The following is a 22,351-nucleotide window of genomic DNA, read 5'->3' on the forward strand; positions in this document are numbered from 1 at the left end:
AAACACAAAGGCGAATCGTGCATAAGCGAATTCGGTTCGTGTTATATAAGATATCGTTCCCCTATTTATAAATCGTGTATGATCGAATTCGTGTAATGTAAACACGTGTTATACGAGGACCGACTGTACAGTGGTAATACTAGATAAACATGATTATTTTAATAAGTTAGATTCAGTTGTGTCAGATACCTCCACTTATCGTGAATTAGACCCGGCACTGTTTACCAATCTGGTTAATCAATACAATAAAACATTAACCACGTATCGAAAAAACAACTACATTACTATGGTTCAGTTAAAGGAATTGAAGTCCAGAACATACAATATTCCTGCACTTTTCGGTCAGGTAAAATTACACAAGACTGGATTTCCTATTCGACCTATTGTTTCCTACAGGAACTCAGCATTTTCATCCTTAGCCACACACGTATATAACATTATAAAACCCTTTAGACAGGTAATACAATTTGGGATTAAGAACTACGATTCATTATTTAATAATCTTAAAGACTGTAGACTTGGCAACAATGACAATTTATTCTCACTAGATGTTACCTCATTATATACGAATGTAAACGTTGAATACACATTAGATATTATTTGGGATATGTTAAATAAAAACTCGACACCGATTAATTATACGAAGCTACCAATTAAGGAAATTTTTCACTTAATTAAACTGTTAGTTGAGGCTAACTACATCACCTTTCGAGACAAGGTGTACAAACAAATTTTTGGATTACCAATGGGTTTGAGCCTGAGTGGCTTAATGTCAGAGATCTATCTCTCAACGATTGAGCAGATACATTTGACACCTTTTCGACCCCGTATCACGTACTATGGGAGGTATTTAGACGATGTTCTAGTTATTACTGATAGTAGTACTATCCAAGACATTTTACATTCGTTTAATAATATTCATTCTAGACTCAAATTTACATTGGAAAGGGAGGATACGGATACAAAGTCATTAAACTTTCTAAATTTCACGCTTACCCGGGACTCGAATAAAATACAATTTAGCATCTATCGAAAACCTACAAACACCGGTATGCTTCTACATTATAATAGCTATCACCCGTTCACCTACAAAAGATCGATTATCTTTAATCAATTTCTAAATGCCTATAAATATTCAACGACGGATTCTGCTTTGGACTCAGAAATACAAATATTAACTAGCAGATTCTTAAACAGGGGTTATTCCATTACCACAATAAACCAAATTAGGGTACAGGCTAAGGATAGGATACAAAATACTACACCAATCAACAATAGTAATATCAAAAAATACTTTATTTCTGTCCCATATGTTGAACAGTGGCACAAACAGCTTAACAGATTCTTTAAAGATACCGAATTTAAAATTGTAGCTAGGCCAATACGGAAGTTACACACTATACTGAACAGTCGCTCGGTTCTTTCCGCGTTCGCAACACAAATTAATGATCTGGTATACAACATTTCTTGCGGTGATTGCGACTCGTCTTACCAAGGTTCGACGCGATTTTCTCTTAATATTCGTGTAAATCAACATGAAGCCTCAGTTCATGCTTCTCGTTCAGCAGCGTCAGAATTAGCTTTTTATGCCATTAACGAAAAACATACTTTTTTATTTAACGAGGCCAAAATACGTGACGTTCAACGTAATTATACGCGACTATTAATTGCAGAAACCGTTGAAATTAAATTACACGAGAATTCTGTTAATGTTCAGCGGCCATATTTGATCTCTGATGCGTGGACCTTTACGTGCATGCGCGAAGACAAATAATCACTATTTAAGTTTCAGGTTTAACCCGATTTGGTAATTTTCATTCCTGTGATCACGACATTCAGTCGAAAAGCGTTGTCAGCTTCAGGAAGGAAAATCGTTTTGAATATTTTCGTTAGATTCTTTTAATTGCGTTAATTTGATTTTTAATTGTTTTAAATTGATGTGAATTGTGTTAAATTGATTATTTAATTATTTATAATTTACTCTAATGTACCGGTAAGTGGTCGATGTTTTTTCCGTTTTAATTTCTGGAGGGGGCGCCTCCATAGCCAGGTGGGAAGAAGCAGCAGTGCGTAGCACACGCTTCTTGATTAGACCGGCGTTCGAGGCCGTCACCACCAAATACAGAGGATGCGGAAAGGTCAGGGAATGACCACCGCATATTCCCGGAGCAATATGACCTTAGTTGCTAATGCTCCTAAAAACCAAACAACAAACAATTTCTGGAGGGTATCATACGGAAGTGTTCTACGTACTATATTGAGGTAAACTCCTCTTATTATTTTACTAGTAGTCTTCCATGCGCAACAGTGTCAAAAGCTTTCTTGAAATCCAAGAATATGATATCAAAATTATTTTTTGCATCCAGTTCCTTTGTAACCACATCATAAATACCAATCAAATTTGTCAGACAAGACTTTCCCTTAACAAACCCATGCTGTGTCTGAATTATTGCTGCAGTCTTGTCTAGATGATCCTGCAATGCATCTTTAACCAGTGACTCCATTAGTTTACCTGGAACAGAAGTTAAACTAATTGGTCTGTAATTACTCGTGTCACCCTTCGATCCCCCTTTGTGAATTGGGGATACATTTGCACATCTCCAGTCCGTGGGGACCTCCCCTGAGTCCAAGGATGCTCTCATAATTATGGCTAAGGGCATGCTTACTTCCTTTGCTGCCTCCTTTAATATAACTGGATAGATACCATCCACCCCAGATGCCTTTCTTATGTTTAACTTCAACAATTTTTCCTCCAATTTGCTCTCAGTTATTACAAAATCATTAAGCACCCTGCTACAATTTGATAACCTTCTGGCATTTTGAAACCTTAATAACTGCTCATGTGTGAATTTAGATGAAAAATACTTATTCAGTTTGTTTGCTATCTGAGCAGGATCATCAACAATCGAACCATCGATATCAAGTGGACCAGTCAGATTCATCCCCTTCCTTTTAGAGTTTATATAAGTAAACAAATTCCTTGCTGTTTTTCTTAGCTGCCTTCGGCTGCCTAACCTCCTTTGTGACTTGATTACAGACTAGCTTATATCTGCCACATCATGCTTCTGTGTTGCCTGATAATTTATATGCATCCCATGCATTTTTCTTCTCTGTCACACATTCTCACTTTCTCACTAGTTCACGACTCTCATTAGTTCATTTGATAACCAGTAAATGATCATGGGCTGAGAGACAATAACCAGAGAGCACAAATATGAAATCTTTGTTAGTATTAAAAGGCTTGATCTCATATAGTTATTGGTGCACCAGTGCCTCAGTTGCCCATTGTGCCAAAAAACTCAAATCACACACTCACTTATGTACTTTACCTTGAGCAGCATATTGTAGATCATTGGAATAAATTTTCATCCAAGGTAGTGGGATGGCTTTAAAATTATTTGAATTTGCATGAACACTTAACAAGATGGTTTGAGGCCTCCTGAAAGAAGATTGGATTGTATTCAATGATTTTATTTAATGTAACTTCACTTTTTTTTTATCTTTTTGCAATTTGGATAAAAATTTTTAATTATCATGCAGTTCTTGCCTGTAATGGGAATTATATGATACACATACACAACTAAAAGATATGAATAAACATGTACTGGTTGCATATGCCTAATGCTGTCTCTGGTTATAGTAATGTTTGTGATGTAGATCATAAAGTTTTAAGTTGTATTATTATTTAAGAATTCATAGTATTGAGTTTGGACAGTGTATTTAAAGAGAACTTCGAATTCTTTTCCCTTTGCTATACTTACACTAACAAAACTCCATAAACTTTCCTAGCAGCCTCTCTGCACTGCTCAGAAAACTTCATGTCGTACTGTACAATTATCCCTAGATCTCTTTCATTTTTCACCCTTCATTTGTAGTTGTTATGGAACACTAACAATCCCTAATTCGTTCTGAAATGTACAAAGTCTTATCACTAAGAAAATAAGAAAATCTTTTCTAACTGATTAGTTTTCTTTCCTGACTTCTTTTTATTAACTTTGGTTTCAAATTTTTTTTTTTTTTTTTTTTTTTTGGTATGTGGAGTTTAATTATATTAAGGTGACCCTTATTCTTATCATAACTAATAAGGCAAAAAATATTTTAAATGAGATTATTTTGCTCTTTTTGATTAAAAGTTAGCATTAATATAATGCAAATGAAAGGAACTATTAAAAATAATCTTGTTATTAATTTTTTTTTTGTTTCCTCCATAAATTTAGAAACCAAATTAATATAAAACCAGTTAATTTTATGGCAAGTGTTGGTACACTTGCCATAAAATTAGAAACATGGTATTATATTAATATTGTTGCCCTCTCACAAGTTCCCCTCTCACCACTGTTGTGACATATATGTTAATATCACATGCATGCCAAAATCAGGAGCAGTTGTTGTACAGTATTTTAATTAAAAGCTTTTGTATGTGTATTGTTATAAGAGTGCCAACAGGTTATTGGAACTATGCAGTAATGGTTCAGTAGCACAGGAAGGAGTAATTGTTGGTGAGTCACCTATGCTGAAAATGGAATTAATGACTGTTTCATTTAAATAATTATATCCTGTAAAGTAGAAGTAAAAAATACTGACTGAGTTTTTTTTTTTTTTTTTTTTAAGTCAATGAATTTGAAGATGAGATTTAAAAAAAAAATGCTGTAAGAAAGTATCACAACCTGGAATTCTTATGATCATAAAATCTATGTGATTCTCGTAGGCCACTGGCTGCTGTTTAGAGAATTGTGATTTTTAAGGGGCTTTTTTTTTTGTGCACATTTGTTGGAATTAATGTTTAGTAACAACATTAATCCCACAATTTGACATGTTTTCTGGAAAAATACACAAAGGAATACATTCCAATAAGTGTGTAATAAGAAAAAAATTATCTGGACACTTATTAGACTCATTTTTTGCAGTTCACTAGGGATGAAGTTGCCAAAAAAAAAAAAAAAAATTGGATTTCCGCTGTTGTTGGGTTTTAGGTGCATTAGTGACTTAGACCATATTGTGCAGTTGTGTATTATGTGTTCACGGGTTGTGTGGGCTGAAAAACCCATAACTCATTAAGGGAAACTCAGGTGCCTCTGCCTTATATAAAGGCTAAATACAGCCACAATTGAAGAGGCATTTAGAAATTCCTCTAGTCGAAAGAAGAATTTTTAAAGGCCTCCTCATCAGGGGTCTTTGTTTCTGTTTAAAGCAGAATTAAGGGGAGAAACATAGGGGAATTATGAAATGGGCTCTTTAACAATAAAATTAAATAGGAATTAATGGATGGGGTTACCACAGAACAGTAGACTGTGAGAACACTAGATACTAGATTTGAGATGCCTCTCAAATCCAGTATCTAGAGAAAGGCAAATTTTTAATCCTCATTCTTACTTAGTATGCATGTGAGCAAGAACCTGGTAAAGGGTTGTAATGTGATACTAATTTATTAAAATTATTTATTGTGGTGTATAAAGTGTTAGAATAGTTTATTTCTCATTGTATATCACTCATCTCATTTAAAGACATGATTACAATTTCATGTCTATACTTTATGATTGTAATTTTTTACATATTCAGTAAATTAATAAAAGTTTTGGTTTTGTTGAAAATAGCATTAAAAAAAAAAACATTTTTAAATTTTGAAATTTTTCATTAAAAATTAATTTAATAAGCATTGAAATCCATTAGTAAAATAAAGAGCATATAAACTTTTTCCACAGATAAAGTTGGACACCTGTCAGGTGTCATGCAACTGTTTTTGCTACAGTCAGGGGCACGACCACCACCATGTTAATAAATATATTGATTCACTCAGAAAACAGATGTTTCTGGAAACAGGTTATATCTAATCATCTTATAAATTTCCTGTTTCTATTAGTGCTTCAAGTTCCATTGAAAAATTCATATCAGTTCAAATATATTATTTTACCATACAAGTAATTTACTATTTTTCCATGATTTTAGTATAGTAAAATAATGGAATAAAAGCACTTTAAGATGAGAAAGGTATTTTATTTATTTTTTTCCCAAAAATATGGAAATAGGTGTTTATGGCATTTTTTTCTGAACATCCATTCTTTAGCTATGAGGCATTTTAAAATGGGTAGACCCTCGTCCCTATGCTCATTTATCTGTTTCAGAATTTATCTCTCCATCTTCATTGACTAGTCCAATTTATTATATGGTCAGAAGAATTTATGTTAATGAGTTGTGTCACACTTCCTCATGAATTATAATGTTACAATTTATATAAGTTGTCAGATTGGTAAATTATATTTTTTTAGGAATAAATTATGTTAGTTTTATAATTAATCAGATTAAAAACTGACTTTCAATTCAAAATTAAAATTGTTAACAAAAATTTGAAAAATTTTATATCTTTTTCAGGGAAGTTGAATGAGTCATGCCTTTATAGCGCACAATGTAGAGCTGTCAATGCTAGATCATGGTGTAGAGGTATTTGTGTTTGTGAAGAGGATTACATTTCATTGTTCTCAGGTGGCAGGAACGGCTGCTATAGAAAATGTAAGTCCTGCCTATTTTTGTTCAGTTTTACTAGTAGTTATGATTTATATATTGTATCAATGCATACTGATGACCCTAATTTTGAGCAAAGTCTTAACCCTATGTGCAAGTTAAATTATTCTATCTTTCTGTCACAAGCAGGAACAGCTGTGCTCAGAAAAATTTATTACAATGTGTGAGTGAAAACTTCATTGAAGAAAAAGGCATAGATAAATTTAGAAAAAAGATTGAGATTTAGTTATTAAGCAGGTAAAATAAATTATACCCTTAAAGAAAATTATTATTTTAAATAATATCTTACTCTTTTATTTTACAGCAGCCTGTCTAATAAAGGAGTCAGAAAATAATAATAGTTTTAACCTTTTACCACATACACTGCCAGAATGCAAACCTGTATCAAAACAAGTTGCAATTTTTGTACCTTAACACAAATATGCATCCATTCAATTGCAGCCAATAAATGAGCACTGTAAAAGGGAAAGCACATTAATGAACAACTGAGTGATATTGGCACACTGATTGCATCATGGCTGGAATTTTTCTTAGCGGCAATTGTACTGTCTGCAGAGCACTATAAAAGTTGTATACCTTTATACAAGAAGGAGGGCAACAAGAATTGTAATAAGAACAAGGATAATTATGGTATGATCATGGAAAAATTATATGTTCTATAATTTTTTCCATCCACACAGCTCTGTTCTCAGTTTCACATTATGCACAATATTTCAAAAACTGTGTATTCATACCTTTATGCTGCCAATCTTACCATATCTTGTCACTCCCAGAACATGAACTACATTGTGAGACATGCAACTATGACTAAACAACGTTGAGCGGTGGATGTCATAGAATGAATAAAGATTATCTCACCAGAAATCTTCAGTCATACATTTCTGTAACAAGTGCAAGATCCTGAACTACATTAGCCAACCACCTTTTGCCATTAGTAAACAGTAAACATCTTCTCAGTCTAATATTTGACAACACGCTAAACTTTCAAAAGCACATTAAGCATCTACGGAATACTTGCACAAAGAAAGTGAATATACTCCAGGTCATTTCCAGTACAACGTGGGGAGCAGATTGCTATACCCTGCTCCCCTTATATAGGTCCATAATTAGATCTTGTATAGACTATGGAGCACCTGTGTATGATTCTGCTAGGGAGAGAGTACCTTGACATGGCTCACCCCTATCCAACCTTCTGTGCTTAGGAGTGCTCTAGATGTGTGCAGAACGTCTCCAGTCCAAAGTCTGTATGTTGAGTTGCACGAACCTCCACTCAATATCAGAAGAAAGAAGTTGCTGCTTAACTATGCAGCTAAAATTAAAAACCTACCATCCTATTTGGCCACTACTACAAGATCCACAATGATCAACCCATTGCAGAAACAAACCTAGAGCAAATCAGCCTACCAGCATATGATTAGAGAGCTAACAGAACTGTAATGTTCACTTCCATAAAATCCTCAGAGACCTTACAGATCAGGATTCCCATGGATTGATTACGTTCATACTTCCTTATGATGATTACTTTCAGCAATAGGAAAAAGATGTTCTAACAAATGTCAACATCCAACAACTCTACATTGCTCACACAGAAAATTATTCCCACTTTACTAATTTCTGCACGGATGGTTCAAAGTTGCAGTAAAGTTGGTGCAGCTGCTACCTATATAAAAATCTAACTAGAAAGAGTAAACACACATTTAGTCAATTATGTAACAGACTAAGATGTTAATTTTTAATTTTCTTACCTTAGTATAAAATTGCATATTTTGTTCTTTAGTTGTGTATAACTGAAGGACAATTTCAGCCATAGGCAGAAAGTGTCCTTCAGTTATACTTATTAAATCTCATTTATGAAACGAGACATCTTTTAAATTAACTTGCACATCAAAATATTTTGAAGCCACAAAGAAATTGACTTCTTTTCCTACTAAACTTCTAGTAGGGATAGATAAATAAAACAAAGTTATCAACAACCTTAGAGTGGGCTACTAAATCAGAATGTCTGATAATGGGCAATTTTAAATGGATTAAGTAGTAAGCTAAATGCCAATGGCATCCTTACTCTTTCTCAGATGACACACACATAAAGGGACATACATTTAAACTGAAAAGAATGATTGTAGGATAGATGTGTAAAAATTGCTTTCAGCCAGAGAGACTGTTGGAAAAAACTTCTATTTGATGTTGTGGAATTAGGTAGTTTGAATATGTTTTAAGGAAGAATTAGGCTGTTGTTGTTATTTGGTTTTTAGGAGCATTAGCAACTAAGGCCATATTGCTCCTGGGATATGCGGTGGTCATTCCCTGACCTTTCCACATCCTCCGTATTTGGTGGTGACAGGCTCGAACCCCGGTCTAATCAAGAAGCATGTGATACGAATTGCTGCTCCTTCCCACCTGGCTACGGAGGTGCCTGAAGAATTAGGCAAATTACACTACTCCGCATTTTGAAAATAAGTCGCTGATATTTTCTAAAACAGTTTCTAATGCTGATTTCAAAAATGACTTCATTTTGTTTCGATCAGAAGAAAATTTGATTTTTCACAAATTCTTATTACTTTTGGCAGAATTTGTGCACTAAGATTATAACAAAATGCTACTTTTATCAGAATTATATTTAAAGACATATTGAAAACACTATTAAAAAGGGCAGTGTGGTAAAACATCCACTAAACACTCGCCTCTCATTTAAAAACTGATCTACAATGGATCCAATTCTCGTTTCTTTGATTTTCTTGCAGAACCTTCTGCTTTACAGTCCCTCTTCAGCATACAGCAGTAGTTAGCCATCATGTTGACATTCCACATAAGCACTGGGAAAGCAAAAATGAGAGTAGCAGTGTGTTATAGGCCTAATGACTCTGATGAGTGCAGAGAATTAGAGTGGATCAGTAAATCAGAATGTCTTGTAATAGGAGGTTTTAACTTTCCAGATACTGACAAACTCGTGGGCGGGTCACTCGCATGCTAGTAAGACTTTTGGGGATTTATTGGAGGATTGTTTTCTACAGAAACATGTTGGAGGGGCAACCAGAGGAAAAATACTTTGATCTGATTATCAATAGTGATTATTCACGTATTAAGAATTCACAGATAAAGGAACCACTTGGTGACAGTGATCACCTAGTGTATTGATGTGGGATTTACTTAAAGATGTAACTGCCATCAAGGGTAAAGGGAAGGGTTTTTGGTTTTGTAAAGGTGACTGCAGTGGTCTCAGACAGTTTTTAAATTCTATACAGTGAGATCACTGTATAGAATGATGATGTTACCAGTGGTGAATTCTAAATGGGAAGCTTTCAGGGACTTAATCTTGGAAGCTACTAGGCTTTTCATACCAGCTAAGAAATACTGTTCAAGGTTCAGGCCTAAATGGATGTCAGATGAATTAATGAGGCTGTGGCAGAGAAAAAAAATGCATGGGATGCATATAAATTATCAGGTGACATAGAAGCCTACGGCAGATATAAGCTAGTCTGTAATCAAGTCAAAAAGTGAGGTTAGGCAGGCAAAGGAAGATTACGAGAAATCTTTGGCAAAGGACACAAAGAAAACCAGCAAAGAGTTCTTTACTTATGTAAACTCTAGAAGGAAGGGGATGAATCAGATTGGTCCGCTTAACATAGATGATTTGACTATTGATGATCCTGCTCAAGTAGTTGATAAACTGAATGAGTATTTTGCATCTACATTCACACATGAGGAGTTATTCAAAGAGGGGAATGCCAGAAGTTTATCAAACTCTGACAGGGAGCTATGTGATTTTGTAATAACTGAGAGCAAAGTGGAGTAGATATTGTTGAAGTTAAACATAAAAAAGGCCTTGGGGCAGATGGAATCTAATCCTTCAGTTATAATGAACGAGGCAGCAAGGGAAGTAAGCAAAACCTTAGCCATAATCATGAGAGCATCTTTAGAATCAGGAGTGGTCCCCATGGACTGGAGATGTGCAAATGTATCCCAAATTCATAAATGGGGTTCAAAGGGTGACACAAATAATTATAGACCTGGTAGTTTAACTTTTGTTCCGCAGAAACTAATGGAGTCACTGGTTAAAGAGGTGATACAGGATCACCTAGACAAGACAGCAGTAATAGCTGAGACACAGCATGAGTTTGTTAAGGGGAAGTCTTGTCTGACTAATTGGATTGGATACTATGATGTGGTCACAAAGGAACTGGATGCAAAAAATAATTTTGATTTCATATACTTGGATTTCAGGAAAGCTTTTGATACTGTTGCACATGGAAGACTGCTGTACAAATTGGAGCGGTATGGCATTAAGGGCAAGGTACTGCAATGGATAAAGGGATGGTTGAGTGGGAGATGGCAGAGAGTGGTAATAAATGGATACTGCTCTATGTGGACTAATGTTATTAGCGGAGTCCCCCAGGGTTCGGTGCTGGGTCCATTGTTGTTTTGTATATTTATTAATGATATCGATGAAGGTATATCAGGCTTAATGTCTAAGTTTGCAGATGATACAGAGGTTGGCAGGGTTGTTAATGACAGTAAAAACAGTATGCTACTGCAACAGGATCTAGAAAAGTTAGGCAGATTGGCTGAGAAGTGGCAACTGAAGTTTAACATTGACAAATGCACAGTACTCCATACGGGTAGCAGTAACCCAAGAGAAATGTACCAACTGTGTGGTACTACACTCAGGGAGGTGGAGAATGAAAAAGATCTGGGGGTAATAGTGCAGTCAGATATGAAGTTCTCTGAGCAGTGCAGACAGGCTGCCAGAGCAGGTCATGGAGTTTTGTCAATGATATATAGGAATTTTGCTAGAGAGACAAGGAGGTGATTATCCCTTTGTATAAGGCAATGGTCAGGCCACACCTTGATTACTGTATACAGGTCTGGAGGCCTCATTTTAGGAATGATGTAGAGTTGTTAGAATGAGTACAGAGAAGGGCAACAAGCACAATAAAAATGTGTGCAAAACTGAGTTAAAAACAGGTATTAGTTTACAAACATCAAAAACCATGCAGAGTGGTGTTATTAGAGGGGATGGAAAAATGAGGTGGGGTAGGATGGTTTTTTTTTTTTTTTTTTTTTGCTGAAATTGTACAAGCTTGCTTCATGAATCATTTTCTAGTGCTAATACTAACTGCTACAAGTTACTAACTGTTAGTGCTAATACTAACTGCTACTAAATTGTACAAGCTTGCTTCATGAATCATTTTCTAGTGCTAATACTAACTGCTGTTCTTTTGTTCCCTCCCCCCCCCTTCAAATCAGCTCACATTTGTTTCAGAAGTACACCAATGACATTTTTAAACTAAGCTAATGGGTAGTCTAAAAATGGGGGAAACAACCTTCCTACTGAATAAAAAAAAGGGATTGGTAAGTAAAATTTAAATTTAGAAATTATAAAATCTAAACAGTAATATTTATTCTGATTTTAACATGAGATCCAAAAATTTCAGCTTTAATTTTAGGCCACATCTTAATTACTGCATACATGTTTGGAAGCCTGATTTTAGGATGGATGTCTATCTGTTGGAACAAACTTCCATCTGGTGTTGTGGAAGTAGATAATTTGAATAAATTTAAGGAAAAACTAGAAAAATTATTAGAGGTGATGGACAGGTAACATGGGAAGTTACCCCCACTTCTCTCTCTCTCACTAAATCTAATGCTGTATAGGCATAGTTCCTTTCATCATTTTCCAATACGAATACTAAGTATGACCAAAGGTCTGAACAGTGAACAATCTAAAATTAAGTGAAATAGACTCACCCATGGTACCTTTTAATTGAAACACTGTGTGTGTATGTGTGTGTATGTGTGTGTGTGTGTGTAATACACATACACACACAGGTTTTTAAGGCTGCATCAAGTAATATCTATTTACATATGAATGGTCTTAATCTTGCAGTATAAAAATATCTTCGAAAATCAGAGGAAAAAAGTCACACATGTTAGCATTGGTTGTTGAATTTGGGCTTATGAAATAGCTTGCTTTGTTTACAGTGCAGATTATCAAAGCATTAGTGGTGGGAAAAATAAGAGCAAACGTTTGTAAATGAATTTTTTATCTATAAAGCATTTATTTACAAATATTTATTTTTATAAAACTAAAATTCCATAAAGAAACTTGCTACCCCCCCCCCCCACACACACACACATTCAGAAGACTCACCTGTGAAAGGTTTGATATTGTTTAGCAGCTTCTCTGCATCTGTGAAAGTATGTAAACATACTTTCACAGATGTTAGAGTCCATGTTATTTGTTTCTGATTGAGCATGTCTGAAACATGATTTTATGAAAACTAAAACTTTCTCAGTATTGCCACATGGAGTCAAAAGTTTTTACAAGATAAAGGATACAAGAATATTACCATATTTAAGGTCACATGGGCTCAAACCATAGTCAAGTGAAATGCATGTTTTACTACCGTACACTACATAGACCACGTCGCTACACCAAGAACAATTACTTTTTTGCTTGTATGATCCCCCAATATAAAAAAATAAAATAAATTTTCTGTTTATACTCCGGGACGACCAAACGGTCAGAGGAGTTCACAAGATAGACAGAATACAAGAAACAGCACCGTATTCAGTAGTCACGGGCTTGAACCCCGGCCACTCAAGGCACGTGTACTTATGCACCCGCGCGCCTGACCACTAGGCTACGGTGGCCTACGTACCCTATATTATTCAACATAGAATCGTGCTCTGGGGACGGCTCGCATTTAAGACTCATTGCCGTCGGCAAGCGTCTCTGCTCCCGCTGACACACCATGTTACTGTCATGACCATCCTCCCCTCTCAAATGAGAGGACTGCCTCTCTCATATGGTAGAAATGACTTATAGCATGACTTGCATTTTTGCTGGAGATGAGTCCTCCATATTTTTAGTGATGTATCTGGTTTTCTGTATTAAATAAAAATTTTTTCCTGATGTTTTGATCATTACTTGCATTTTCCCTTATTTATTCATATATCACACTTCAGATAAATTATGGTTTTGCATCTAGAGAACAGAAATTCTGGAGTTACAAGTTATGGGGAGTGGAATTCAGGTAGCTAGGAAGACACAAGGTGCCTTCCTAGACCAAGCTGAAAAAAAATTCTACCCCTTGAGCCTTGCACACACTTTCCAGGGCTGAATTGATCGACAAAGGCTCTCATCATATACTCCCTCCTATCATGTCTGGGCAGAATTGCAGACACTTTCAAATTCAACTCTATTTCACCTCTTTTTTTCAACAGTGACCTGTACTTGTTAAGTAATTCCGCCAGTCTCCTACTCTTAATGTCATTAGTATAATGACAGTACGCTACTGCAACAGGATCTAGAAAAGTTGAGCAGATGTGCTGAGAGGTGGCAAGTGAAGTTTAACATTGACAAATGTAAAGTACTACATATGGGAAGCAGTAACCCCAGAGTAACGTATCAACTCTGTGGTACTACACTGACAGTGGTAGAGAACGAAAAGGACCTGTGGGTAATTGTGCATGCAGATATGAAGTTTTCTGAGCAGTGCAGACGGTCTGCAAGAGTAGCTCATGGTGTCTTGTCAATGATATACAGGAATTTTTCTAGCAGGGATAAGGATGTGATTATCCCCGTGTATACGGCAATGGTCAGGCCACACCTTGAGTACTGTATACAGATCTGGAGGCCTCATTTTAAGAAGGATGTAGAGCTGTTGGAACGAGTACAGAGAAGGGCAACAAGATTAGTGAATTGAACGAAGGGTTTCTCTTATGAAGAAAGGCTAAGTTTTGCAAATTTCAGTGGCTGGAGACTAGGCACCTGCGAGGTGGTATGATTGAAGTGTATAAAGCCTTGAATGGTTTGAGCATGCCCAATGCTGATGGGATTCTTCCTCTTGCTCAGAATAATCACCTGAGAGGGCATAAATTCAAATTGAGGAAAGACAGATGTAGGATAGATGTGCGGAAGTTTGCCTTTAGCCAGCGGGTAGTTGGTTGGTGGAACAGACTTCCATCCTTTGTTGTGGAAGTTGATAGCATAAATAAATTTAAGGCTGAGCTGGACAGGTATTTGGAACGAACGGAGGGGTGAAATGGGAGTTTTTTTTTTTTTTTGGCTGATTCTGCATAAGCTTGCTTTCTTGCGTCATATGCCTCTATTAATGCTAATGCTAAAAATAATAATTAAATTAAATTAAAATTGCAAGCAATCCTATCAATTAAACAAATGATGCATACAACCCAGAATAGGGGAGAAATACAAAACTTACAAAGTAGCATAAAAAAACTCTAAACTTTGTTGGAGCAGCAGAAAAATAGCATCTCAAATATTGCTTTTGATCAACCTAATCACTCACGAGAAATAAAAACATGGGGTGGTAAGAAAGAACAGTAAAAAGTAAATGGAAGAAGGTAAATACAGTGGTGCTCAGGCAGTCCTGGATTGCAAAACCCATACCAGTAGTAGGACCCTGGACAGGTCTGGGTGTATGCTTCATGTGTTTAAGTCAGTAATGTTATTATATTAGAAAAAAAATAAAAATAACCATCAAAGTATAATACCCCTGTAGTTAGCCGATCAGTGGGCACAAGCTTTCTATGCCGTGAGACACCAAAGAGGCTAGGGGGTATTGTTTGTATGTTATATACAAGCCTGAATACCTCCCATACTCGGAATTACTTTAACTTGTTATAGATACACTGGGAACTAATTTGCTAACCTCTTTGGTTCACCGATGCAACCTGGTTGACGTTCACATCCCTCAACCCATTTCATCAGCTCCTAGTTGGCATCACAGTAAATTGTTGTACTTTGTCTGTTTCCTTTCGCCTTAAATTTACATTACATTGGTTTAAATTCCTCTAGGGTTGCTGGCAATTTTAATTTAATTTTATTATTATTTTTATTTTACCTTGATTTTGACTTTTTACTTTTATTTTTATTTAGATTTGATTTGGTTTTTATTCCTTTCCTTTTTGGTCTCTGTCGGGTCGGCTATGATATATAAGCCGACCCGACAGACGTCAGCTCACTTTTTACTTCTTGCTATGTATGTTTCGTATCAGAAACAGAGGCCATACTTTTTGCTGTATTTCCTTTGGTTTTTGCTGCTGGTCCTTGACAATGAAGTTAAAATCATAGGATTCATAGCACTAAGTACAATTTGTAGCATTTTATTTTATTTAATTTACTTTTATTTCACAGGTACCTATTTAATGTTTTCTATTGTTACTACATCTGACATGGTCAGCATTTCTTCACTCATACTCTACTTTTATATATATCAGAGAATCCTTTACATACTATGTAAGCATAGGATGAACTATACAGTTTGCACCATAATAAGCTTCATGTCTGCACTACTGGTACCAGTACCATGTGTGTGGCACCTCTGTAGCCAGGTGAGCAGGAGCAGCAGTGCGTAGCACATGCTTCTTGATTAGACAGGGGTTCGAGCCCGTGACCACCAAATATGGAAGATGCGGAAAGGTCAGGGAATGACCACCGTATATCCCTGGAGCAATATGGCCTTAGTTGCTAATGCTCCTAAAAAAAAAACGAAATAACAACCAGTACCATGTTGTGTATTCAAGATATTGCTATTATATGGAATACCCATTGTATACACTTTCTATACCGTAATGCGGTGGTTCTCAAAATTTAGTAACCCATTTAGGACTCTTCCCATTTAATTAAAACTTTTCTGCATACCCCCTCCCCCAAGCTTAATTTTTTTTTTTGCTATAAATTCTGTTTTTAAATACAGTAAACCCCCACTATTTGCAGTATCTGTATTCGTGGTCGCTTATTTAATATAAAATGAAACCTGAAAAAAATGTGAATTTTCAAGCGCCGTGAGCATTTTCCGCCATAAAAAACATGGGCGTGGTTAAAATTATCTTTCCCGGTCAAAACAGCGCTCAGTAGGTGGGGAGAGAGGGGTGACAAAATCGTAAGCGTGGATGTTTCTCGCTAATCCTTGTTCAGTATGTGTTATGCGCTTGTCATGGAAGGTTTCGTCGTTTGCTTTTAATTTATATGCTTATAAATTGAATAAATTTATCAATTTATAAATTGATATGCTTACAAAAGTGATAAATCTACCATTTTGCAGTGTAAAACAAACTTTTACGAGTGTGTTAATGGAAGAAAGTGACTTTATTGTGGACAAGTTCTTTCTAACCCATACAAAAATATGGCTACGAATAACAAGGGTAATGTGAAAAGATCAAAGAAGGTGATGACATTAGCGAATAAAATTGAGTGATTATATAAAATTTCTAATGGTGAAAATGTCTCCTCAGTGGCAATACATAAAATCAATGAGTCAACGGTACAATCAATCAAGAAATCGGAAGAAAAAAATCCGTTTTGTCCGTGAAAACGCACTAATTGCTTCAAAAATTTGCTCTGTAACTCGTGATGTTAAATTAGAAAAAATGGAAAAGGCTTTAAATCTGTGGATAGAAGACCGAACTCAAAATAAAATTCCATTAAGTTCACTCATCATTCGTGAAAAGGCAAAACTCCTTTATCAACACTTTAGCGAAACTGGTGATAGTACTGGCGGGATAAGTTTTTTAGCTAGCAAAGGCATTGGTTTGAAAGATTTGTTTGAAATTTATAATAAATATTACATTTAATATTAAATTGTTTCTTATTTTCATTTCGATACCATTTGCTTGCATTTCACTATGCGCTGTCTATGTACATAGTCATATTATGAAGGTACATATAATACATACATAGACAAAACTTTAGACTAGTTTTTCTTATATATTTCATACTTTGGAACGGAACCCCTTTATTCCTATGGGAGCCATAACTCAGTATTCGCGGCATTTCTCAGGAACGTAACCCCAGTGAATAGCGAGGGTTTACTGTTTTTATAAAATTTGTGTACCACAATTCGAGAAATGATACTGTAACGTATACCTTCTATAAGAAGGTTATGCAAGTACTGCTATCAAGGTGTGTGTGTGTGTGCGTGTATATATATATATATATATAGGCAGTATCATCCCCTGCAAATATTTCTGAATATTATCATATTGGAAATTTGACAAATTTATATATACAGTAAACCCTAGATTTATTATTATTATTATTAGACATATGGTGCAAGGAAGCCTGAGGCTTATGCTGCACCAGCCAAAAAAAAATTCCAGAGTTACCCTGAGAGAGAGAGAGAGAGAGAGAGAGAGAGAGAGAGAGAGAGAGAGAGAGAGAGATATCACCAAGAGAAGAATGATGACATCCAGCGCTCAGGACCCTGGGTGTGCCAAGCCCATACTCACCAGAGGGGAGAATGTGGGGGGGGGTCTGTTAATGCCAAAAGTCCACTAAATTGAATGTAACCTGGGGGGGGTCATTTTTTTTTTGTTCTTAATGTAAAAAAAAAAAAGCTTTAATACAATATACAGTACTATACAATATAAAATTGTTACAATTTGGCCTTTGATTTATGGATATCAGAAAGTTTTTTTTATGCCGTAAATTTCGCAAACGTGCTACCGAGACGCCTTGTTCTAATTTCTCAGTTAGCTCTAATTTCTGTGCCATATTTAAGTTCACATGCTTTCTTTTAACTCCTCTATCACTTGATGTCATTTTAAATTGTAAGGATTACAAAATTATTTAATAAATGAAGTCACAATTCATAAATCACAGAAACACTGTATACAACCTGACCACATGATAGTTTCAGACAGACTGAGACCGAAACAAAGTGAGTCAGTAGACACTGCAGTTTAGTGTCCCGAGTCACGTTCAGCTCGCAAGTCACTGCCTGCTCTTATCTGTAATCTGGGAAAACAGCTATTTGAACAAGTTTTCAGAAAGAATAAAAAACAGTTTCCTGAATTTGATTATAAAAATAAAAGATATGTTAATTATCAAAACAATAATGGAAATTGGTAATTATTATTAATTTTTAATTAATAATAACACTGAAGTTTTGTATAACCTAAAAAAAATAATATGGTCGAGATTAATATGTACATTAATGTATTATTTGTCCGGTCTGTTATATCAGGGTTTGTTAAATCAAGGGTTTACTGTATATATATAAAAAAATGTAGCTTGGGAGTATGAATTTTCTTTGTTGATGGAATAATGAGTAATTTTGCTTTTAAGCTTTTAAATATGTATTTTTTTTCTTTTTGAAGTAGGAAATTTATTTGAGTATTGTGCAGTGTCAGAACAATGCTCCCTGTTGGATCCTAAATCTCATTGCTCTTCTTCTTCTTCTCGTTGTGAATGTATTAAGGATACAGAAAGAGCGAATGGAAAATGTATCTGTAAGTATATAGTCAAGAGTTGAAGCAAATGTAATACTTGCTGATTTATAATTTATAAAATATGGTAGCTACACAGTCTTTCTAGACATTTATTATAACCATCACCATTTCTCTTAGCTGATAGCGTGGTCGCTAACAGTTGAGAGAATGGTCAGAGTCAAAAAATTTTTGTTGATTAAAGGGGAGGGTGAGGTTTTTAATTTAAGAATGTGGAGGGGGGGGGACTATAATGGACTAAGATGTTTACTAGGTTCTGTTAACTGAAGTTACAACTGTATATAGTTAAATACAAATATATTTTTGGAAATGTTTAAGATGTTTATCCTGGAAAAGTTTATCAAACTCTAAATGGGGATGCAAATGACTTTGTGATAACTGAAAGGAAAATGGAGGATAAATTGTTGAGGATGATCATAAAAAAAAGCAGCTGGAGTGGTGGAATCTATCCAATTATATTAAGGGAGGCAGCAAAGAAGGTAAGCAAAGCCTTAGCCATAGTTATGCGAGCATCCTTGGATTCAGGAGAGGTCCATAGGGACCTTCCCTAAATCAAGGTTCCATTTGATCCCTCCCCTTTATGAATTTAAGGTCCCTTTTGATCCCCTTTATGAATTGGGGATATATTCACACTTCTCCAGGGAAGTGTGAATATATCCCCAATTCATAAAGAGGGATCAAAAGGCAACATGAGTAATTACAGACCTGTTAGCTTAATGTCTGTTCCAGGAAAAATAATGGAATCACTAGTTAAACTAAGGAAGTATTAAATCAGGCCTATTTGGACAGCATGGATTTGTCAAGAGGTGGTCTTGTCTAACCAATCTGATAGGTTACTATGATACAGTGACAAAGGAACTGGATGCAAAAAATAATTTTGACATATACTTGGATTTCAGGAAGGCTTTTGATACTGTTGCATATAAAAGACTGATGTACAAACTGGAACAATGTGGCATTAATGGCCAGTTTCTGCTATGGATAAAGGGATGGTTAAGTGTAAGAAGACAGAGTGGTTATCAATGGGCACTGCTCTTCATTGACTAATGTTATTAGTAGAATTCCCCAGGGTTCAGTGTTAGGTCCATTGTTGTTTTCAATATTTATCAATGATATTGATGAAGGTATATCAGGCTTAACATCTAAGTTTATTAACCAGATGATTCAAAGGTTAGCAGGGTGGTTAATAACAATCATGAGGGTGAGCTACTGCAACAAGATCCTGAAAAATTGGGTCAGTGGGCTGAGAAATGGCAGTTGAAGTTTAACATTGACAAATGCAAGGTATTGCACATGGGTAGCAGTAACCCCAGAGTAACTTATCAACTGTGTGGTACTACACTCAAGGTAGTGGAAAATGAAAAACACCTGGGGGGTAATTGTGAAGTCAGACATGAAATTCTCTGAGCAGTGCAGATATGTTGCCAGGACAACTGATGGTGTCAATGATATATAGAAACTTTGCTAGCAGGGATAAAGTGATTATTTCTTTGTATAAGGCCATGGTTATGCTGCATCTTGAGTACTGTATACAGGTCTGGTGGCCTCACTTCTGGAAGAATGTACATCTGCTGGAATGGGTGTAGAGAATGGCAACCAGATTAGTGAAGGGAAGAAAAGGGTGCTCTTACCTAGAAAGGTTTCAGTTCTGCAAATTGCGGGGTGTTGCAACCAGGCATCTATGGGGAGATCTGATTGGGGTGTTTAAAGCCTTGTATGGTTTGAGTAATCTGAATATTAATGGTATTCTTCCACTTGCTGAGACTACACACAAAGGAGGAGGCATAAATTCATATTGAGGAAGGATGGTTGCAGGATAGATGTGCAGAGTTTGCCTTCAGCCAATGGGTGGGTTATTGGTGGAACAGGCTTTCATGGATGGGTTGAATAAATTCAAGGGAGAACTAGACAAATTCTTGGAGGATATGAATGGGTGAGCTTTTTTTTTTTTTTTTTTGTTGATGCTATATAAGATTGTTTTCTGCATCATTTGCCATTACTACCACTACTAAAACACAATTGTATTTATTCAATTGAGGAATATGTAATAAAATCACTAATGGAGTAGGGCAAGCAAAAGTCGAATATGATTAATTACTGGTGCAGAGGACTATGAAAGGGAATGAGTTCTACTGATATGTAGATACAAAAAGGAAAATGAAAATTAGATAACCCCCATACAAGATCAGTGGAATTTAGCCAGGTGGGCAGGAGCAGCAGTGCGTAGCACACGCTTCTTGATTAGACCAAGGTTCAAGCCCCATGACCACCAAATACGGAGGATGCGGAAAGGTCAGGGAATGACCACCACATATCCCTGGAGCAGTATGGCCTTAGTTGCTAATGCTCCTAAAAAAAAAACAAATAACGAATAAATCAATGGAATTGTACAATCCAAATGATTTGGCACCTAATTGAAAGATACTTTGGAATAGAATGATTTTTACAAGATCATTCCAAAATATCATCTGAATCAGGAGAAGCAGTGGTGATGATGAGTCACTCAGATTATCAAACCACTTATTTTACTGTTGTAAAATAAGTGGTTTGATAATCTGAGAAGCATCTGCCAGAAAAACTGCTGAGACTGAGGGAGGGTAATATTCCAGGGATGATTGGTGTATTTGGTAATAGTATTATCAAAATGATTCAAGGAACAAGCTTATAGATAATACTATAAAGGGAGGGGGATGTTTTTCTGTTGGAAATGGAATCAGTGTTAGCTCTCAAAATAGTTACTTGGGTTCTTAGCACATGGTTTATACTCCTGTAATGTGAGGGTTATCCAAAAAGTGATGCACAAAAGCAGTTAATTTAAAATGAATTTATTTTATAACATAATTTACTTTAGAAATCTTCAATATAGTCTCCTTTATGCATAACTGCTTCCCAACATTCAGGTATGATGTATACCTGAATGTTGGGAAGCAGTCTGCCGAAGTTATACTATCTGATGCATTGGGTCTCAGCTGGACAAAGATATCTTCTAAAGGCAGATAGATATCTTTGTCCACACAATGGTTTCTTGAGTTTGGAGAATAGATCATAATTGTAAGGACTTGTATCTTGATGTAGTGCTTTCCACTTTTAATTGGTGAAATCAAGCTGTACAGACTGTGATACTAGGCCTTGCATTATTGTAGAATACAGTACATCCCAGCTTCCAACATCTGTCGCCACTTCTGACATTTTTGACTGTAATTTCTGATGAAGAAATGTTGCATAGTAGTTTACAGTTACTGTCATTACAGCAATAATACCCTCAGAATTGTAAGCCATGATGGCCATTTGTTTCAACTTTGGTTGTTGATGGTGACATTTCGACATTTAGAGGATTGTGGTGAAGATGGATGCTTTTTCTACTGAGCTGATTATGATTTCAGTTCCGGTTCGAAGTCACATGTCTATATCTCATCAGTGGCAAAAATGTGTTTTAAAAATTTTCACCTTGTAGATAACATGCAAGTAACTGTGTTGCAATTTCTTTACACTTTGCTTTTTGTTCATCGGACAACAAATGTGAGACCCATTTGTTGCTGACCCTTTATTTTTAAAACCTGTTATTCCATATTCATTGGCCATT

General features: G+C 35.7%; 1 protein-coding gene across 1 annotated transcript in view; it reads left to right on the top strand.

Annotated features, from left to right (window-relative positions):
• LOC150086796 (uncharacterized) overlaps window positions 1–22,351 on the top strand; it is a 108,119-nt gene that overhangs the window by 34,433 nt on the left and 51,335 nt on the right. Inside the window, exons 3-4 of the mRNA XM_090371582.1 lie at window positions 6,370–6,507; window positions 18,640–18,771. Of these exons, the coding sequence (XP_090227708.1) occupies window positions 6,370–6,507; window positions 18,640–18,771 (270 nt within the window). The remainder of the gene's footprint in view (window positions 1–6,369; window positions 6,508–18,639; window positions 18,772–22,351) is intronic.

Source organism: Mastigoproctus giganteus, chromosome 4, assembly GCF_048544385.1.
Source record: "Mastigoproctus giganteus isolate SK-2022 chromosome 4, ASM4854438v1, whole genome shotgun sequence".
Taxonomy (NCBI): domain Eukaryota; kingdom Metazoa; phylum Arthropoda; class Arachnida; order Uropygi; family Thelyphonidae; genus Mastigoproctus; species Mastigoproctus giganteus.